The sequence below is a fragment of the Eptesicus fuscus genome, chromosome 7 (genome assembly GCF_027574615.1).
Source record: "Eptesicus fuscus isolate TK198812 chromosome 7, DD_ASM_mEF_20220401, whole genome shotgun sequence".
NCBI lineage: Eukaryota > Metazoa > Chordata > Mammalia > Chiroptera > Vespertilionidae > Eptesicus > Eptesicus fuscus.
The window spans coordinates 14,353,593-14,370,310 of NC_072479.1; the positions used below are offsets into that span (position 1 = coordinate 14,353,593).

General features: G+C 47.9%; 1 protein-coding gene across 1 annotated transcript in view; it reads right to left on the minus strand.

The window, feature by feature from the left end:
- CACNA1C (calcium voltage-gated channel subunit alpha1 C) overlaps positions 1–16,718 on the minus strand; it is a 592,062-nt gene that overhangs the window by 183,825 nt on the left and 391,519 nt on the right. Inside the window, exon 6 of the mRNA XM_054718756.1 lies at positions 1,614–1,772. Coding sequence (XP_054574731.1) covers positions 1,614–1,772 — 159 coding nt within the window. The remainder of the gene's footprint in view (positions 1–1,613; positions 1,773–16,718) is intronic.

The following is a 16,718-nucleotide window of genomic DNA, read 5'->3' on the forward strand; positions in this document are numbered from 1 at the left end:
AGTGACTGCCAGAGAAGTCTGGACCAAACAGGTCATTGATCACTTCAATACTAGTACAAGTGCATCAACGTTAGACACACTACAGTAGCTCTTAAGTAGGACTCAGAATGAGCTCTAACAAAGCCACAGGATTAATATAAATTTACCGACCTGGGGCTAGCTACAGATTAAACTGGACATAAGGAAGGATTTGAATTCAAGGGGAAAATATTATTCATTGCATTATTGGGTATTTCTTTAGGCAAGGCTGAAACCTCAGAATTTTAGCTAAAGGCAAGCCTGTTTGTTCCAATACTAAAGAGCTTCTGTTTTATTTAACATGACAGTTTATTTTATACAATTATGATCCCAGTAATTTGGAAATTCTCTCTAGAGTGAAAAAAATCGTCTCTTATTAAACACTCTCCATCAAAAAAGTAAAAACCTTTGTGTGAGTCTTTGCTTATGGGTTTATAGCTTTTTGTTTGTTTAGGGACTGTGGCCATATGGCAGTGACCTTGCAAATACCCGATATAGCCAATCAAATCAGATCATCCAGATTCTGCAACCCATTTTGGTTTATGAATATGAATAATCCATTTTACTTCCTGTTGTAGGTCAGCTCCCAAAGCAAGAGTGGTCACACGGGATTAATACTGGGCTGATGGAAATGAGGGGCAGTAGTTGGAGAGATGTGCACAATCCTTTAATGCTTCAGATATGCTCCCCTTTCCTCATCAAGATGCCAAAAACTAAGATGAATGGGGTTGTTATAAAAAAAAATAATAAATCATGGAAATTTAACACTACTAACCCCTTGGGGTATTTTTCAACAAGTTTTTATGTTGAACTACTTTATATGTCTGTTAAAAAGCCTTGTCAATTTCTGTTTAAATGTGTGTTTTTTTAATGTCAAGTTGAGATTTTAGTAACTTAAGACAGTAGTTGTAGCATACTCCTTAAGCCAAATCTCCAGACCTACTCAAGGAAGTGCTTAATGAGCCAGCATTGCTTGTTAAATAGATTGATTTATTGAAGGAACACAAGAGCGAAGTTCTCAAAAAGGAAGGACTGTGAAGTCATGAGGTAGAGCGAAACCTTCTCCTGGAGGAAAAGAGGTTTTACCACTGGCTGACCTCCTCCCAGCGTGAGCCGGGGCCGGGGTTCTGCCTAGGAACGGAGAAGCAGAGGAGCCAGGATCAGCCCGAACACCCAACCTGCTGGTGACAGGCAACATCACCTTCCTGAAAGGACTTATGATGGCCAGCAATACTGAAGAACCAACAGAGCATAGATCTACATCCTTAGGTTAATTCTGATTCTTAAATTAAAATATTCAAGGTTGGCTAAGAGGATGTTTCTTGAATCGCACAGCTCATTTAAACAGTGTTTAGTAGTGCTGCACAAAGCTTGCATTTAGCTATTTGTAACCGAGATCTATTTTAGTAAAAACAAAAATTATCAAGAGAAAAAGACGACCAATCTCTCCCTTAACCATGGTTTGGAATGATCCCTGGGATGGAGGCCTTCCTGGGCACTATTGGTCAGGTGGAGGCAGTGTCCCTGGCTGAATGGAAAGTAGTGACACCACAGTAAAGCTTCTTGACAGCTGGCCAGTCAGCATCTTCCCTTACCTGTTATGCCCTCCTGGTTGTAGCAGGTCTTATGCATCTTCCCCATGAAGAGTTCCAGGCCAATGATAGCATAGATAATGATGACAAACAGCACTAGCAGGGCGATGTGCAGCAGGGGAACCATGGCCTTGATGATGGAATTCAGAACCACCTGGAGACCTAAAATGACAAATCATAGACAGTGACAATAGTGAGAACACCAGCTTCCATTTATTGAACCACGTGCTCTCTTGGATGCCATACTGACATGATCTTATGCCATCTTCTTAGCATACTCCTTGCACCATGAACCCCCTTTTTTAGATGAAGAAACTGAGTGACAGAGCAGTGACACCCGGGCTGGCCTGACTCCAAATCTCTCTGGAGCTATATCCAAATGAAAAGACTGGCAGGGCTATCCTTCCAAGGGAAAGAACATGTTGTTTCACCCAGAACTATGCAGTTTCCTAACACCCCATGTTCGAGACAACCTACCCTCTTCTTCTCCTGGAACAGCAACTCCCTACAGGGAGGCTCACTTTGACTAGAGGCAGCCATGCAAGGACGTGCTGATCGTTCAAGAGACTATGGCTGACCCATATGCTCTAAAACATATGGGTCACCATAGTCTGGTAGTAGGGCATCAAGGGGGTGGGACTTCCTTTGCTGAAACTGATTCACACCCTGGAATACCTCTGGGTGGGGAGACCTCCATGGAGGGCTGAGGAAGTAGCTTTGAGGGCACCTTCTCTGGGTTACATGGGTGGACCTCTCTTCCTACAGATTTCTCACCAGGCCACCTTCCCTCAGGACCCAAGTCTGAAAGTGGAGTCATGTCCATTATAGCCTTTCATTCAAAAACCACATTGAAGAAAGTCTGTGTTTAATGGGTACTGGATTTTTTAATTTGAGAAAATTAAAAAAGTTCTAGGGATGGATGATGGTGGTGGTGGCTGCACAATGTGAACGAACTGAACTGTACACTTAAAAATGGTTAAATGGTAAATTTATATCTCTATATCTATCTATCTATCTATCTATCTATCTATCTATCATCACAATAAAAACAAAACAAAACAAAACAAAACAACTAAGGTACCTAGATCCCTTCAAGGAAAAAAGAAGAGCAAATGAAAAACTATTTAGCACATGGGTCTTGTCAGTGCACCCCAAGGGCTATAGGTTTGTACTGTTGACTTATGGGGAGAAGGACCCCCTTACTTATAAGCTCAAGCACAAATAACACACCAAGAATGCTCCTTGTTTAAAGGGGATGTGGCAAGTTTTCATTTGCAAATGCCAAAGAGGTGGTCACCAGCAAGTCACCCCAGATTAGCCCCAGGAAAGCTTCTGCCAACATGAGAGCACCAAGTCTCCACATCCTAGGAGAGATGTGGGGGAAGGGCAGGCTCGCCCGCCTTACATCTAGGCCAGCTGTGCAGAAATCTTCTGTGGGCCGCCTCTCACACAGGTATCATAGGACCCCCACCTCTGAATCACACCACAGTGTCGCTGTCTGACTTCCCCACCCACCAGGGACATCGGACATGACTCCACTTTTCTAAGTATTTGGAACTTCCCTCTGTATTCACCCACCACCCTCCTCCCTGGGTGAACAAAGCCTGGGTCTCCCGCTCCCCAGACCGCAGGGGGTCACTGGCACTTTGTGATCTGGTGGATGTCTTCACAAGCCTAACTGGGCCCTAGTTACTAGGGGAGTTCTCCACAGCTACAGCCAAGCTGGGAGAGAAAAAAATAAAGGAAGAGAAAAGGTGAAATCATTTCACCTGTGAATTAAGGAGTGCTTTGCAGCCTCCCATTAGAACGAGATGTTTTCAGATCCCAATGATTCCATTAATTAGCATGTTGTACACGCATTAGTGGTAAAGTATGTGAAGTAATGAGAAAGTTGAAAACTGAACTGCAAAGCAACTTTCAGGGATGTCTGCTGCAAGGAGGGGCCTTTGTTATCAGGCCTCCAGTGCCATGGCCTCAGATGGCAAGAAAATGGTGGGAGACACAGGATGGGAAACTCTCTTCTGTGCCACAGCCAGAGGGTCTGCTCTTAGAATAAGGACTGAAATCCTTCTCATGCTCTATAAGGCCCCAGAGGGTCAATCGGCACACCGCTCCACCCACTTCCATCCCCTGCCGCTCACTCTTAGGACTCCTGGTTAGACAGCTTTTCTTTTAGACTCAAACAAGCCATACCTCAGCTTGGTCTGAGGGACAGTGAACTGGCCCCCTGTTTAAAAAGTTTGAGGACCCCTGGTCCAAGGAAACGCTGCCACTGTCATGGAGCTCTGGTGGGCTTGGCTGCAATGAGTCTGCAGGACAGGCAGGGATATGCATGGCTGAGAAGTTTCAGGTGCCACGGACCCAGGCAGAGATTACTGAGTGGGATGCAGAGGCCAAAAGGAAGTCACAGATGCTGTTTGTTCCCTCAGCTGGACCGCTTTTCCAATATTTCCTCCTACTTAACCTTTTGGTTCTCGGCCCAAGCATCTCTCTTCCCAGGGATCCTTCCCCAATCTCCCAAACCAAAGAAGTTTCCTTTCTTACATGTCTTCTTGGAAACATTTCCTTCCTTTGGAGCACTAGTCTCAGTTTGGAATCATATGCTCATTAAATAGTTTTTTGGGTTTTTTTTTAATAACATTTTTGTCTGTCTCTCACATCGGGCTGTGTTTTGTGAAGACGGCACTGTCCAGTCTCTGACTATTTTATGGCTAAGGCCTAGCTTGGTGCTGAGCACACGGCGGCTCAATAAGTGTCTACTGAAGGAGTGACACACAGTCTAAGGCAGGCGTCCTCAAACTACGGCCCGCGGGCCACATGCGGGTGTTTTTGCCGTTTTGATTTTTTACTTCAAAATACGGTATGTGCAGTGTGCATAGGAATTTGCTCATAGTTTTTTTTAAACTCTAGTCCGGCCCTCCAACGGTCTGAGGGACAGTGAACTGGCCCCCTGTTTAAAAAGTTTGAGGACCCCTGGTCTAAGGAAATGCTGCCACTGTCATGGAGCTCTGGTGGGCTTGGCTGCAATGAGTCTGCAGGACAGGCAGGGATATGCATGGCTGAGAAGTTTCAGGTGCCACGGACCCAGGCAGAGATTACTGAGTGGGATGCAGAGGCCAAAAGGAAGTCACAGCAGCCTGGATGCTTCCTTTCGGCCACAGAGATGCCACAGAATTTCTAAGAGCCCCTGTTTGGGCTTGGTTGGCGGCCACCCTGCCCACCTGAGTATCCAGATCAGGAGGCTGATCCCCCAGACTCCTCCTTCCATCAGTGATCAAGTCCTGCCAGTTTGATTCTGAAGTATTTTAGACAAGTTAACTTATTTATACTACATAAATAACACGTGCTATAGAAAGATAAAATGGAAAATACTTATTCTAGAGGAATTGGAAAACTCAGGGAAACAAAAAGGAGAAAGAAATCACCCATATCGCACCACCCAGACATAACCACTGTTAGCCATTTGGTATAATTTTTGGACATTTTGGCCCATAACTCATTTTCCTCCTCTCCATCCCCTTGGTGTTCATTAGTCAGTTAACAATCTTTCTACATTCAGTTTTGCCCAATCTTCATGCCATAGTTAGAATGGTCTACGAAAGCACAAATTGGAACATGTTCCTCCCCTGCTGAAGTCTTCCAGCGACTCCCACCACCTACAGGTGAAATTCACCTGCCTCAAGCCACAGTTTGACCACATCTGATTCTAGTTTATATAGTAATTCCAGTAATATACCAAACTGTCTGAACTTCTGTGACTTCATGCCTCCCTATCTCAGCATATGCTATTCTCCCTGCCTAGAATGCCATTCCCTGCCTAACTAAGAGCCCCTGGAGCCTGATCTCATCTTTGTGTCAGTGCACAGTAGTGACGCAATGCACACAGAGTAAATCACATTTGTAAGGGCAAGCTGCTTTCAGAAGACAGAAATGGCAAAGGAATCTGAAACCATGACATTCAAAGGTCAGGAAAAGATAAGACTCATAGAATGGGAAAAAGCATAGGTAGGGAGGGTGATATCAATAATTTTTACATGATTTAAACTGCGTTAGATGAATTCTGTATGACCATAGTGATGGAGCTAGGACCAACAAGGAAGGATTCAGAATGGACTTAGATTCAACACAAATATGTCCAAGAAACAGACCTATGTGAAGGTGGTGTGGGATGCTTTAAGAGGTAGTAGGCGCCCCATCCTCAGAGGCATTCAAACCTTGACTAAATAAGCTCTTGAAGGAGATGCATTGGTAGGAATTCAGCCATTGGGTAAAAGATTTCCCTGGCACACCAAAACCCCCTGTACCCTCACTAACATGTTCTGAATACATACCATGGGCCACGTGCAGTTCTCAACAGTCTACTTGAATTATTCCATTTCCTCCTGGCAACAACCCTATGAAGTAGGTACTATTATTAATTGCACTCTACAGTTGAGAAAAGTGAGTCCTAGAGAGGTTCAATGGCCTGTCCACAGTTACATAGCTGGTGACTGGTGGCATGGAGTTTAGTGCCAGGTGGCCTGGCTCCAGAGCCTGTGGGCTTCACCACTGCTAAATGCCTCCTCATGCCCCAAGACTGTGGTCCTCAGCCTCCATGATCTATGTCTATAGAGCAGTAACACATGCTTGCAGCACCTGCCAGCAAGATGTGGGAGCCTAGTCCCTGCTTCCAGGAGAGCCTAGATGTTTCCAAGGTGAGTTCCAGGAAAGGCTTCTAGTTTCTGCTGCTTTCTTCACAACCAGCAGTAGCCAGGCTGGTGTGTGAAGGCATGGCGCCAGGATTCCTTCTCTCCAGTCCATCATGAGAATTTGGCACTCAAGGCCTGGATGCTTAATAGCTTCTTCTTGGAATTGGCTCACCGCTGTCCCACAAACAGCTCCTCCAGTTCAAGTTCAGATTTGGAAGACAGAGCAACATTTCCCCACCCAAGTATTCTCCTCAGATAGACCATGCTTATGGCTGATAAGCAATTGCTAGGCCCTTCTTTAGGGCTGGCTGATCACACTGGTGGAAGTAAATGAGCCCTTGATAAGCCTGGTAAAGCAGCTGTTATAAAATGCCCTCTGAACACGAGAGCATAAGGCCTACATTTATGATGATTCTCTTTCTTCACCAGAAATCAGGATATAAGGTGTGACAAATAACACGAGTACTTATGGATAGAATATTTGATGTGAAAAGTATACTGGAAAATTTGGAACATACAGTCCCACAGAGATTAACAATCTAGAAACCAATCTCATGTTAGGTGACCTCTTCTGTAGATGAAAAAACTACCTACATGCCTGGCTGTCCAACCTTCCAGGGAGACGGGGCTTTAGGAAGTAGTATCATTAAATGCTGGGATTAGGAAAAGGACAGAGATGGAGTTTAGCTAACACGTGTCACTTTACTTTTCTCCCTGTTAGAGTGCTGTAATGTATTCCTTCTGGCCAAATATATTCCAACTTGATAATTCCAAGTTAGGAAAGGCTTCAAGGATCTGCATATACTAGGTTTACCGGTTAATAATGGTGGATTTTGTACATGATAATTTCAAGAGAAACATCAAAAGTGCTTTATTCAAAGTAATGTCCATCGCTAGCTATACATTTTCCCCATCTTTCAGGTAATTTGTGGATACTGTCCCAATAGAACTTTTCTTGTTTTGAGGCAAACCATTCAGAGACCCAATTTTCCATTTCTTTGTTTGTTTTGAAGTGCTGCTCAGAAAGTGCGTGTGCCATCGATCAGAACAAGTGGTAATCTGAAGGAGCAAGGTCTGGTGAATATAGCGGGTGGGTTAATACTTTCCAGGCAAGATATTTTTTTTTTTTTAAATTTCTTTATTGATTAAGGTGTCACATATTTGTCCTCATCCCCCCATTCCCATCGCCCCCCCTCCCCACGCATGCCCCAACCCCCTGTTGAACTTAACCGTTGGATAGGCTCATATGCATACACAAGTCCTTTGGTTGAACTCTCCCCCTCCCCCCATCCTCCCCTATCCTCCCTCTGAGGCCCGATAGTCCGAGCGATGCCTCCTTGCTTCTGGTTCTGTTCTTGTTCCTCAGTCTATGTTGTTCATCATTTCCCCTAGATGAGCGAGATCATATGTCACTAGATATATACTTATGAGAACTGAATGTGAGACGAGCAATAATAGTTATGCTGACAGGCAGATGGATCAGTCTGTAGTGAGTTTCTTTCTGGACCAACAGTTCTTTTGAGACCCAATTTCAATGTCCACCAGTTCCTTATGTGTACATGTCAGCACTGACCCCTCAGCTCTGGATGGTGGACAAATGGTGGTAACGGAGGTCCGACTCCCTCTGGTTTGGTCTCGGCCGGACCCAGGGGCACGGCTTCACCTGGACTAAGGGGCACGTGGCCTCACCCGGATCTAGGGACACATGGTCTCACCTGGACCCAGGGACGCTTGGGCTCTCCCAGACCCAGGGGCACGTGGCCTCACCCGGGCCTAGGTGCACGAGACCCCACCCGGATCCAGGGACACATGGTCTCACCCGGACCCAGGGACGCTTGGGCTCTCCCAGACCCAGGGGCACGTGGCCTCATCCGGGCCTAGGTGTACGAGGCCTCACCCGGATCCAGGGACACATGGTCTCACCCAGACCCAGGTGCGCTTGGCCTCCCCCAGACCCAGGGGCACGTGGCCTCACCCGGGCCTAGGTGCATGAGGCCTCACCCGGATCCAGGGACACATGGTCTCACCCGGACCCAGGGACGCTTGGCCTCTCCCAGACCCAGGGGCACGTGGCCTCACCCGGGCCTAGGTGCACTAGGCCTCACCCAGATCCAGGGACACATGGTCTCACCCAGACCCAGGGATGCTTGGCCTCTCTCAGCCCCAGGGGCATGTGGCCTCACCCGGGCCTAGGTGCACGAGGCCTCACCCGGATCCAGGGACACATGGTCTCACCCGGACCCAGGGACGCTTGGCCTCTCCCAGACCCAGGGGCACGTGGCCTCACCCGGGCCTAGGTGCACGAGGCCTCACCCGGATCCAGGGACACATGGTCTCACCCGGACCCAGGGATGCTTGGCCTCTCCCAGACCCAGGGGCACGTGGCCTCTCCCGGGCCTAGGTGTACGAGGCCTCACCCGGATCCAGGGACACATGGTCTCACCCGGACCCAGGGACGCTTGGCCTCTCCCAGACCCAGGGGCACGTGGCTTCACCCGGGCCTAGGTGTACGAGGCCTCACCCGGATCCAGGGACATATGGTCTCACCCGGACCCAGGGATGCTTGGCCTCTCCCAGACCCAGGGGCACGTTGCCTCACCCGGGCCTAGGTGCACGAGGCCTCACCCGGATCCAGGGACACACGGTCTCACCCGGATCCAGGGACGCCTGGCCTCTCCCAGACCCAGGGGCATGTGGCCTCACCCGGGCCTAGGCGCACGAGGCCCCACCCGGATCCAGGGACACACAGTCTCACCCGGACCCAGGGACGCCTGGCCTCCCCCAGACCCAGGGGTACGCGGCCCCACCCGGGCCTAGGTGCACGAGGCCCCACCCGGATCCAGGGACATATGGTCTTGCCCGGACCCAGGGGTGCGTGGCCTCTCCCAGGCCCAGGGGCACGTGGCCTCACCTGGACCTAGGTGCACGAGGCCTCCCCCGGATCCAGGGACACATGGTCTCACCCGGACCCAGGGGCGCTTGGCCTCTCCCAGACCCAGGGGCGCTTGGCCTCACCCGGGCACGGGACCCAGCGTCATCTGGGTCCAGGGGCACTTGGCCTTACCCGGACCCAGAATCTGGCCTCACCTGGACCCAGGGGCATGTGGCCCCACCCAGACCCAGGGACGCGAGGCCCCACCCATACCCGGAGGCACGCGACCACTCCCGAGCCCAGAGGCGCGCAACCCCGCCCGCACCCGGGTCCCAGCGGGGCCCCGTCCTCCCGATCCCAATTCCCGCCGGTCAACCCCCCCCAGCAACCCCCCCGGCCATCCTACCAGAGCTCCAGGACGGCCGCCACAGAACTCGTCGGGCGGCTGCTCGGCGAAGCTCCGGTGCGCCCGGTGCGTGGCGGCGGGCCGGGCCGGCGTCGCCATGCCGGCCCCTGGGTCCGCAGCGGCGGCCGGTCACCGAGCATGCGCACCCGGCCGCCCCCGGGGCACCGAGATTCCTGAAGGACTCGGAGGCCAGCAAGTGCGGAGTCCCCCACCCCACGTCTCACCGGGGCCCGTCTGTCCTTGCTCGGCAGCCAGTGGAGCCGCCCCCTCAGCCGGAGACCGCCGGGGGGACCGCGCCGAGCACGCTCCAGATCGTCACTGAGTCGCCCGAGCCGCAGTTCCCAAAGTGTGGTCCTTGGGTCATCTGCATCAGCATCATCCCGCATACCCCTCTTTTATTCTAGCTGCAGAGCATCCACTCAGCCAGCCCTATGGTGGTCTTGGGTGGTGTCTGCTCCGCTCTCCCGTCGCAGCCTCAAAGTTGTTGTGGCAGGCAACATCGAGGCCTCCGCCCTATGCCTCCATCCCAGTCCTCCCTTGTATAGTTAAGTCTTGATTGTTGCTGGTGCCACCGGGAGGGCTCTCTTTGTCTATAAAGGAAGAGTTGCTGTGCAGGAGACATTCCTATGGGCCGGGTCTTGGTGCAGCAAGGCTTTGGCGCTCACTGAATCTGCCTGTTGGATGTGTCCCTTATGCGCATGGTTGAAGTCTGGTGTCATTTCCCACAGACCACCAGATGCCCTCGTTTCTGGGTCCCCAATGGGGCGTAGATTAGCCACTGCCTTAGGCACTCAGCAGGGATTACAGCAAAAACTGTAGTTTCCTCCTCCTGTCTGAGTGGCCCTGGAGCAGTCCGACTAGAACAGCAGTTCATCTGGTCCGCTGCCAGAGGGCAGGCCACCCACATGCATAAGCCGTTGCTTGGAGCGTAGGTGCGCCTGCAAGACTTGCGGGGCGGGTCTTCAAAACGTGCGGGGCGGGTCCCAGGGCGGGGCGGGTCTCAGGGCGGGGCGGGTCCCAGGGTGGGGCGGGGTCTTAGGGCGCCAACAGGCCATGGTGCGGCGAGCCGCAATGGCTGTGAGTCTGCTCCTTCTGCCTTCCAAGTTTCTAAGTCCCTTCGTTCCGCGCTCTAGCGCAGCAAACACTGATTGCTGGGCGCACCTCCGCAAGAGTCCCGCCTCTCCCCGCAGGCATCTGGGTCTCCCGCGGGTCCCCAGAAGCTGGATTTCAGGGTGATGGAGAGCTAATCTCCCCTAGGTTTGGAACAAAAGCCCCTTTCCCCCGCCACCAGCCTGACCCACGCGCCTCCGCACCTCGTCCCCTCCGATTTCGCTGGTTTCCTCTTCCCTCTTAGCTGTAAATCTACCATTCAGCCATCTCTCCTGTAGTTCTCCAGGCAAGATCTTTTAACGTGTCTTTAACTGGTGCATCTCATGAAGAAAAATTACTTTGCCGTGTCTTCTGGCCCATTCTGGTTGTTTCACTATCAACGTGTGGTTCAAATTTATTATTTGTTGTTGGTAGTGATCAGTATTAACGTTTTCACCTGGTTTTAGAAGCTCATAATACACCACACCTTCCTGATCCCACCAAACACAGAGCATTGTCTTCTTTCTGAAGCGATTTGGCCTTGCAGTCGATGATCAACCTATGATTTTGTGCATTTGGGATTCTCAAAATAAATCCATTTTTCGTCGCCAGTCACAATTCGATGCAAAAAAGACTGTCTTTCGTACAGTTGAAGCAACATTTTACTGATGACTTCTCGGTTTTCCATTTGTCTTTCATTAAGTTGATGTGGCACCCATTTTCCTTCCTTTAAAATCTTTCCCATTGCTTGTAAACAATTGGAAATTGTTTGCTGAGCAACATTTAATCTTTCTGCAAGTTGTTTTTGAGTTTGACATGCATATTCATCCAATAATGCTGTAATTGTTGGTCTTCAAACTTTTTTGGTTGACCTGGACGTTGTCTTTCACATTGAGATCATCATTTTTAAAGTGTTTAAATCAGTATTCACAAGTATTCTGAGATGGAGCATGTTCACCATAAGTTTCCCGAAGTATACAGTAACTTTTTCTTCAAAATAAAGTAATGAATTAAAACTTACCGCAAATGCTCTTTTTTTTGGCATGAAATTTGACATTTTTAAGCGTAAAAATATCTATGATGTTAACACCTTCAGCAAATTTGACATATGAAGTTTTGAAGCTTGCTGTCAATACCACAAAATAGCATACTTATCAAATCACATATATATCTACATATGTGTAACTCCATCTATTGAAAAAAATCCGCATAACATAGCATAAAATCATTGTTTTTATTTAATATATCAAGAGAAACCACCAATTATAAAAAGCAAAACCTGGCATTTTTCAGTAAGAAAGTGTTGCGATTACCCTGAAAATGCCCAGATTGACTGAAGTTGGTGCTTCCACACCTGTTACAGACAGTCCACCAATGGATGCATGGTCGAGGACACATTACATTCTTTTGTTTTATTACAGAGTCACCAAGCCCTGCTTTTGCTGGTGGATTGTTCTGTTCTGAGCCCAGGGGAAATATCAGGAAGGAGTCTAAAAATTACTTTATGAGTAAGAGCCTGAGAAACGAGGAGAATGAAAATTTACCAGCACTGAAAGGTAGCATGCAGAAGTGTTGTCTGATCAAGCAAGCACTCTGTTCTCTTCATGCAAACTCTACTTTCATAGTTCATTCTTTTGAACTCAAATTTTAAGCCATTCTGGTATAAAATGAGAGGGGAAAAGGGATAATTGAAGATCTCAAATTGGAGATACTTGCTAATGTTAGCTTGATTCACTGTTTGGATTCTATATTGATATAACATTTTTGTTGGTGGATAGGAATGTACATATCATGTTCCTAACTTTTCAGACTCCATGGCTCCAGACAAGCATTAGGAAAGCAATCAGCACGACCAAGGAGGTCTGATCACAGAATCCATAAGGCAACAATACTGAAAAATCACTGAACTGGGAGAAGAGAAGTTTGGGTGGTGGTGGTGGATACAAGCTATTCATACATGGACTCAAAGTTTGTCAGAACAGGAAGAGGACTTGGGAATCAACTAACTCAATATCTTAAATTTCACTCCTTCAAAGGATATTTACTGAGCTGTGTTCTATGGGCCACCTGCTGTTTTAGGGCTAGGGGATACAGTGGTGAATAAAAGGCCCTCAGGCCTCACCCTCATAGAGTTTGTAATGGAAGCCAGACATTAATCAAATAATTACAAAACTGACAGATGATTGAAAACTCTGCTAAGATCATTCATGGGACAGACGGGTATCATAAGGGTCCTCCTTTAGCATGGAGAGTAGAGGAAGGCTTCCCCAGGAAGGGATGCTTGAGGTTAAAGCTGAACAAGGAAGATGAAGAGGACCTGGCCATGTGAGTGGGCAGGAAGACAGGTCTAAGCAGAGGTGTCTGAAAGTTCCAAAAGAAGGTTGCCTGGCTGGATGATCTTGGAGATTCATGGGAGACCCACAGCCTCCATCTGTTGGCCTCATGCTTTCCCTTGCTCTTTTTATGCTTCTTTAATAAAACAACTGAAATGAGATTTGGGAAACTAGTTTATCACTTCTGTATGAAGTCTGAGGAAGCAGAAATCACGTTGACTTTCAGAGAAAAACAATTCAGGAAGCACATGAGAAGGGCTCTCCTGATAGCCTCCTTTGTGATATGGAGAAAATAATCCCCTATGCCACCGAGGGATGGAGGAAGGCAGAGAACTGGGCAAACAGTCCTCTACTGTTCTGCTTCAGGGTCCCTTTATCACCAAGCTCTCAGCTGACTCAATCCAACTTGAGTGTGTGGCACTGCCTAAAATGCTGCCAAACAGCAAGCCTAGATTTAGAGTTGTCCCGCGAATCTCAAACCTGGAAAAAAGTCTTCTGAAATGGGACAGACCCCATTCCTAAAGCAGTCAGTTTTTCTGATGAAATTACTATTGGTTTTGGTGCTGACTCAGGACTCTGCAGGGTGCCAGGGCTGTGGTTAGGAAGACACATCTCTGTCCAGAACTGGGGAGGATTCAGGACTGCCCTCACGAGGCCAGCAGTTTAGATAACTTCTTGATTTAAATTGGCTGCCCTCTCCTCATAGAATGGCGGCCAGGAAAACACACTGCTTAATCCAGAGGTCTGATGAGCTGAATGATGATTAACTGAGAGACTGGCCTCACCAAAGTGAGTTATGCCTTCATTATTAACCAAATTCAAACCAAATGGCAGTACATGGTGAGCCAACTCTAAGCTTCTTTACCAGGCCCACTTGGGACTTGGATGCTCTCAGAAAGGAATGTATTCCCATTAAAACAGGTGCTCAAGTAAAGAACATTGTCTTTACCATGTCCATTCTGTCCCCAGACCTCATTCACCTTGAACCTGGATGCTGCCTTTAAGAAAGTGCATATGAAACACCAACCTCTCCTACGAGGGAAACCTAGAATAACTCTTTCCTTTGTCAGGTGCCTTCAGAGGAGCTCCCCTTCCCTAAAGTGAGAAGGTGTACCCAGATGGTAGAGAGCTCTTCCTCGAAGTGTTAAGGTTGCCTTTCTCCAGCACCACAGACAGCTTTGCATCCCTACTTGGGAGCTTACTGAGCACCTAAGAAGTCCCCGGACAGTTGCCATGGGAGGTGGGGAAGGAAGGGCCAGGCAGTACAGTGGTTAAAACACAGGGACCCCTGGAGCCAAATGACTGGGTTGAATCCTGGTTCTACCACTTCTCAGCCATGTGACCTGGGACAAGCTATTTTACCTCATCTTAAAGTGAGGAGAATGATAGTACCTACCTTATAAAGTTGATGTGGGGATTAAGCAAGTTAATTCATGTCAAGTGCTCAGAAAAATATCTGGCCCACAGTAAATGCCATTATTATAAGTGTGGTGACACTATCAGTGGAACCTAAAGCAGTGATAATGCAGATGGGTTACCTGGGATTCTGTTAAAATGTACTTTGATTTGGTCTCTCTGGGGTGGGACCCGAGTTCTGCATTTCTGACCAGGCCCCAGGTGATACCAAAGCTACCGTTCCACCGTTCCACCGACCAAACTTTGGGAAGCAAGGACCAGAGCTCTGCAGTCATGCTGGGAGGCCACAATCTCAACTGGCCACCTGAGGCCCCAGGCACTTTTAAGCAGCTGGTGATCCTTGTCACATCACTCTTGTCAGTAATGTGTGAACTGGTAAAGTAGGTGAACCCAATGCTGGCTGCAGAAAATGCCATGCTCTAACTGGTATGAGGGTCCTACAGGGTCATACACTAAATTTTTTATTTTATTTTTACTTAAAAAAACAACAACAATTGATTACTGCAGAGGGCAAGACAGGGACATTAGCCTATATTGCACCACTGGAGAGCTGGAGACATGTATGCTAGGGTCTGTCCTCCCAGCTACAATATAAGCTGTTCAACAGAGTTGTGGAAGGGGCTCTGACGACTGTGACCGATAGCAGGAGTGGCTCGGCATCCCTTTCCCCTCTTGACAGTGGGCCTGGGTCATTACCACTCTTTCCAAGCCTGCATCCCCAAATGTTCCTATGGCCTCCGACTGGCCAATCTATGCCTTCACATGGCCAGCGATTATGAAACTCTCCTTGTCTCCATGACAGTGTAAAATTTTAGTTCGCTCAACTCCATAATTAGTTCTTTGCCTCCTTCCTCCCCACCCTCTCTTCTGGACCTCTTTTAATCTGAGGAATATGACAAAGACAAAAGAGATGAAGTCCCTGCCCATGAGGAACTTTCAGCTACATGGAGAGGCAGACATGAAAATAGCTAATTGAAGAAGGAGGTGATAATCTTCCTAAGAACTTGTCCAAAGAACTGTGAAAGCATAAAGGAAGGAGGGACTACCCTAACCTTGGAGAGTAAGAAAGACAAAGTGCCAGTGGGATGGACATGTGTGCTGTGTATGTCAGGGGGTAAGATTCTTTCTGCCACTTACTCACAATTAATCTTTTATCCTTTTGGGTCTCTCTAAACTCTCCCTTTCTCAGTAAATTCATTCACTTCACTCCCTCCTAAAGGTTCAATAGTCACCATTATAAGTGAATCCAAATTTGCAAGACATTTTCTTTGCCCTCTCTTTTGAGTTCAAGCCGTGCATCTCCATAAGCTACTAGATATTTCTACTGGGATTTCCTACCATCTCCTTATACTCAATACATCTAAACCTGAACTCATAGCCTTTCCCTGGTCCCCACAAGGCTCAAAACTTGGCAATCACCTTTGTTTACTTTTCCATCAAATGCCAGCAATTCTTCATCCATAGCATCTGTCATATCTGCTCTTCCCACTGCAGCCACTGCTGTCCTTACTGTCGCCTGTCTGGATTGGTAGACTGGGCTTCCTGCTTCTGGTTCCTGCCACTCAACCCATTCTGCACCATTAGCCCATTATTCATCCTAAAATGCCCTGCTCATAAACCCCTTCTACATGATCTGCGCATAGTAGGTACTCAAATTAATTTGTAAAAAAGAATAAAACCAAGTTCCAAACATCAGGATAGTAGAAACACCTGGGAAGGAGAGCAATCTGTTGAGGGAACCATTCTGAGAGAAGCTGTGATGATTCCAGCCCAAGATGACCTGGAGAGGATCTCAGGATAAAAAACCCTGATTTCACTTTCCTCTCTCCTGCTGAGCTTCTGCTCTGCTCCCCATTGAATGAAATCAACTGGAAGCCATAGTTCAAGGTAGCCTTTTAATGTAGTCTATATGGTTAGACCCTTTGGCCAGAGAGCCTAGTGGAGAAGGGTGGAGAGTGGATATGGTGGGCAAATGGAACAATGTAGGGCAGACAGAACAATGAACTTACAGTAGTTGGCAAAGTATCATTGGTTTTCTATATGCCACCATCATCATTCCATTAAACTAGGAGGAATTACCTTATTTGTAGGGCTTCTTTGTAGTTTTATGAGCAAGAAGTCCCCAACTTGGGAGGGTGACCAGATAAATGTTTAACTCACTAGCCAACTCTGGGTCCTCATCTTCCAAAGTCATACCTGATAGGAATCTACAAATGAATTCTCTTATCAGCATGTGTGGTTGTCACTACCATCATTAACATCATTGTTGTGATCATCATCATCACCATCATCAGACTGTGACTA